The sequence below is a fragment of the Lotus japonicus genome, chromosome 4, assembly GCF_012489685.1.
Source record: "Lotus japonicus ecotype B-129 chromosome 4, LjGifu_v1.2".
NCBI lineage: Eukaryota > Viridiplantae > Streptophyta > Magnoliopsida > Fabales > Fabaceae > Lotus > Lotus japonicus.
In genome coordinates, this window is record NC_080044.1 from 61,805,069 (window position 1) to 61,809,428 (window position 4,360).

General features: G+C 36.4%; 2 protein-coding genes across 2 annotated transcripts; one reads left to right on the top strand and one right to left on the bottom strand.

Moving 5' to 3' along the window:
- Positions 1-1,231: 1,231 nt before the first annotated feature.
- Positions 1,232-1,984, top strand: LOC130713111 (uncharacterized). Its single transcript, XM_057562911.1, has one exon. The coding sequence runs from the start codon at positions 1,232-1,234 to the stop codon at positions 1,982-1,984; it is 753 nt and encodes a 250-aa protein (XP_057418894.1).
- A 935-nt stretch (positions 1,985-2,919) lies between these two features.
- LOC130713112 (uncharacterized) lies at positions 2,920-3,801 on the bottom strand. Its single transcript, XM_057562912.1, has one exon. The coding sequence runs from the start codon at positions 3,799-3,801 to the stop codon at positions 2,920-2,922; it is 882 nt and encodes a 293-aa protein (XP_057418895.1).
- Between the last annotated feature and the right edge of the window lie 559 nt (positions 3,802-4,360).

A 4,360-nucleotide genomic window follows, 5' to 3' on the forward strand; every position in this document is an offset into this window, starting at 1 on the left:
TATTGAAGACGAAGCCATTCATGAGTCTCCAAATTTCCCAAAGAGATGTCACAAATAACCTTGGCCAATCCAATCCGGAGAACGAGGCTCGATAATTAAGGTTCAAGACGATCCAAGAGTGCCAATCACAAGTAAAAAAAATCTGATTGATTGCCCTCCTTCGCTAAAGAGTGCCAAAAAGGGGTCACCGCATTGCAATCCTTAAATCGATGCACATAATCCTCTTGATCAGTGTCACACAAAGGACAAATAGGCGAGTTAGTCATGTGCCTCCTAATTAATTGCTGAAAGTTCGTCAAAACCCCCTGATTCAGGAGTTGCCACATGAACTCGTTGGGGCCCCCCAAGCCGCCACACCTCCTTCCAGATTCGGTCGCCGTGACCTGCGACCGGGCGATCAGCTACCCGGTATACGCTGACTTCGAGTCCGAGTCAACCCCCAAGTCACCCGACCTAAAGCTAATATAAAATTACTCACGTTAGTTCTATTCACACCTAGTGAACTAGGGTTGTCCATTACTTGGACTTGTCCAATGACCTGACCCGACTCAAGTCCATTGAATTTGCACCTCGTTGGGTTTCTTCAGCTTTAGGGATGGTTCAAGTTTAAAAATGGAACTTGATCAATATTTAGGATCAAATTTTGACAAGTTCAACCTATCCCACAAAACACTGATTACCACTAGCTTCAAGCCATATGACTTTGCACATTTTCATTAATAGTCATATATTGGTTGAATAAAATTAGCAGTATTTTCTATAGTTTAGTGTTTTGATACGATAAACTTCAATTATATTGATTAATCTCATGAATGATTATTGTAGGAACTGTGCATGTTAGAACCTCATGTCAGGCAAAATTTTGTGCAAATGGTCTAATAATTAGGTAATTTCTTTTATAATTCATTAATATCCAAATTGTCTTTCGGGTCAACCCAAACCCATTTCTTTATAATCAAGTAGCTTAATTTAACTTATTGACACCGTTTAACAAAAATTATGAAAAAAGGAAACTTATTGACAAAACATTACCTGTTTTTAATTTCTAGAAAGCATACCTACAAGAGATTAAAATCCGGTTGTTATAAATCATCTACTTCTATGCAGGCGAGTTGGAGAAGGGAATGAAACCTCTTTTTGGTCTGATGTGTGGTTAAACAACCTGAAATTACAGTGTAATTATCCAAGATTATTTATGTTATCAACCCAAAGGGGGAGCTGTATCAAGGAAATGGGATCCTGGGTAAATGGAGCTTGGGTTTGGAATTTTACTTGGCGGAGGGTGTTAAGAGACTGGGAATTGGATACGCTAAATCATATGAAGAGTATTCTACAATCGTTTGCGCCATCCCTGAATTCTGCAGATTCTTGGCTCTGGTTAGCCAACCCGGAAGGTAAATACACAGTGCAATCAGCTTACATAAGCTTGCAAGATCATGGTCCAGATTTAATTGAAGATACATTCAAGTATTTATGGAGTGTTCCAGCCCCTTCAAATGTGCTGGCTTTCAGTTGGAAAGTCTTTCATGATAGAATTCAGTCAAGAGTAAATCTCAGCAAACGGCAGGCCCTTCCCCCACCTGCTGATGTTCGATGTCCCATGTGTTTGCTACAGGAAGAAACCTCAATGCACCTCCTCTTTTCTTGTCCAGCAGCTTGGAATATTTGGATGGCCTGTTATAACTGGTTCGGTTTCTCCACTGTGCTTCCTAACAACGGTAAGGAACACTTTCTGCAACATGTCCAACCGTGGTGGGTGAAATCACAAAAGCAGGGAGCTTGGGCAGTGTGGCTAGCTACCATTTGGGCCATTTGGAACTCTAGGAATAATTATATCTTCAATAATGCTCCGCTGAATATTGATAAGGTTATAGATGAGATCCAATTCAAATCATGGAGCTGGCTTAGAGGCAAAGTAAAGGGCTTTAACTATTCTATTTATGAGTGGCAAGCTCAGCCGTGTATTGCAATTGCATCTCTGTGAGGGTATCATCTTGTCTGGACTTATACAGAGAAGTTTCCCTTGTGTTTTGCAACTGCTACTCTCGTGGACCACCTTGGTAATTTATTCTGTTAGTTCAAAATTGGCAGAGTGGATTGTAGGATGTGTGTTAGGGGCTGCCAAAGTGAACACACTGGTACCCTCTATTTTATGGTAGCTTTCTTATTTTCTATTTTGATTTTGCATGTTGTCTTTTTAAGAGCTGTTTGTAAGTAGTATACTGGAAATTAGCAATCTGCTAATTGATTCCTTGTAATTGGTTGAAGTACCCATTGTACTTCATTTTTATACCATTTTTGCTTACCAAAAAAAAAAATGTCTAGCTAGATGGTTTTATTTCATCTTTGGCAAATTCTCCCCTTGCCTAAATTTTTTTCTAAATTCATAAAAATGAATTTAATTTTCATGAAAACAAAAAAAAATATTAATTTTCATGAAAACAAAAAAAAAATCCCAGAGAATCGTATTACTTGAATATTTATGAAAAATAAAATATTAAAGAAATATATTTAAATCACTCATAAGTCAAAACTACTATATCTAAATTTTGTTATACATAATTATAAACTTTTAAAAATTACAATCATTGTTCCAATTTTGGATCACAGACCTAATTAGTTAACTTAATTTCTATCATTTTGAATATTATTACAAAGATCTTTACTATAAATTCTTATTAAATTTTTTATCAATTGATGAATATAAATAAAAACACATTGTACTAATATATGGACAGTGATCAATGTCATGTACTTATAAGAAAAATAAAGCTGTGACATTAATCATATGAAGCGAAATAGTACACACGATAACACGAAACTTTCTTATTCAATTCACTCTTTTTGAGCTGAGAACAAATTTTGTCACACACACACACACTAAAAACTAACACATAATTTAAAGAAATCATATGATTATTAAATGTTGAACAACCGATAAAAAAACTCGAGCTCATGGTCCCATCTACAATACTCGCATAAGCTCATGTCGTCATCATCATCATCATCATCGTCAACCAACACCCATCTATCTTTCTTCACCCTCCACCCTTTGCATGTACTATTAACTTTGCATAGAGGGTGCGAATTGCGAACCAGCACGACATTATTTTTCCACACAGATTTTAATAATTGTTTCACTTTCTTTCTACAGCTTACAACACACTTCAACTTCCTCAAAAAATGCATATACTCAAGTCCTAGTTTTCTCACCTCATCATCGTCAGAGCATAGTGAAATCATACCACACACATATTTTACTTCATTGTGACCCTTTTCAGCAGCTATCTTCAAGATCCTAACACCATCATCAATCTTTCCATTTGGATAATTAAAATACTTTCGCAACCCTTCTCTGTACAAACTTTCAATGTTTCCATACTCCCTACAACGGTTCAAGAATGATGTTTCTTTGTTATTAGGAGACCACTGAATTAACGGAAATGTGTCCAAGGAAACTCTTTGCCAAACGTATCTATCTGGAGCAGCAGCAAGAAAATCCTTGCAACACAATTTAATTGTGTGAAGGTCGATGAAAGAGTGTGCAGCCACAGTTGCAACCACCTCTACCAATGAATCTCTTGGAAGTGTTTGTATGGAAGTGGTGGAGTAGGCACCTTTACGAGTATGTTGTCTCTTGCTCCTCTTCCTCTTCACTAATCTTAAATTAGTTTGATGCAGTGATTGTTGCGATGGTGGTTGCACAACATGAGTAGTTGCATGCATTCTACGAGCAGCTACGGTCGGTGAAACATGTGGTATGGAACAACCTCCAGAACCACCATTCCTAGTTCTAGCCATATCTACACGAAAATAATTTAAACTAGTTAAAATCACCATATAGTTAAACGTATCATTCAAACGATATATAAAATACATAAACCTTGATTTAAAGCTACTTTATTCTAGTATTTAGTATATATTCTAAAGTTCCAGAAATTAGAATTCGGTAGTCTAATTTTATTTTAGTGACACTATACTACATTACTGCTTGATGCTAGTTTTCAAAATCTTGGATGTTTGACAACCAGATTCTACTAATTCCAGTATATGCTACCTGATTCTAATTTCCGAAACTATTAAATACCTACTGGTGGAAATTATATTTTAAAAGAGCTATATAAAAATTAAAAAAAAAAAAACAAACAGCAAATTAAGAAGAGGAAGGAATGGAGCTCACGTGACCTGAAAGAAAAAGCCTGAAGTTAAATGGACGAATGTGTGGGATGGTGAAGAGAGGGAATTGGTGAGGAAGAGAGAAATTACGAGGAACAAATCTATATATCCTTCACTCGGAAAATCATGTTGTGGCAAAGTTCTTTCGACCAATTATTTAGCGCAAGTGCACTAGGAACTCAGA

Bases quoted from the DNA above. Each gene is read 5' to 3' on its own strand.
- LOC130713111 (XM_057562911.1), top strand. From the start codon at position 1,232: ATGGGATCCTGGGTAAATGGAGCTTGGGTTTGGAATTTTACTTGGCGG.
- LOC130713112 (XM_057562912.1), bottom strand. From the start codon at position 3,801: ATGGCTAGAACTAGGAATGGTGGTTCTGGAGGTTGTTCCATACCACAT.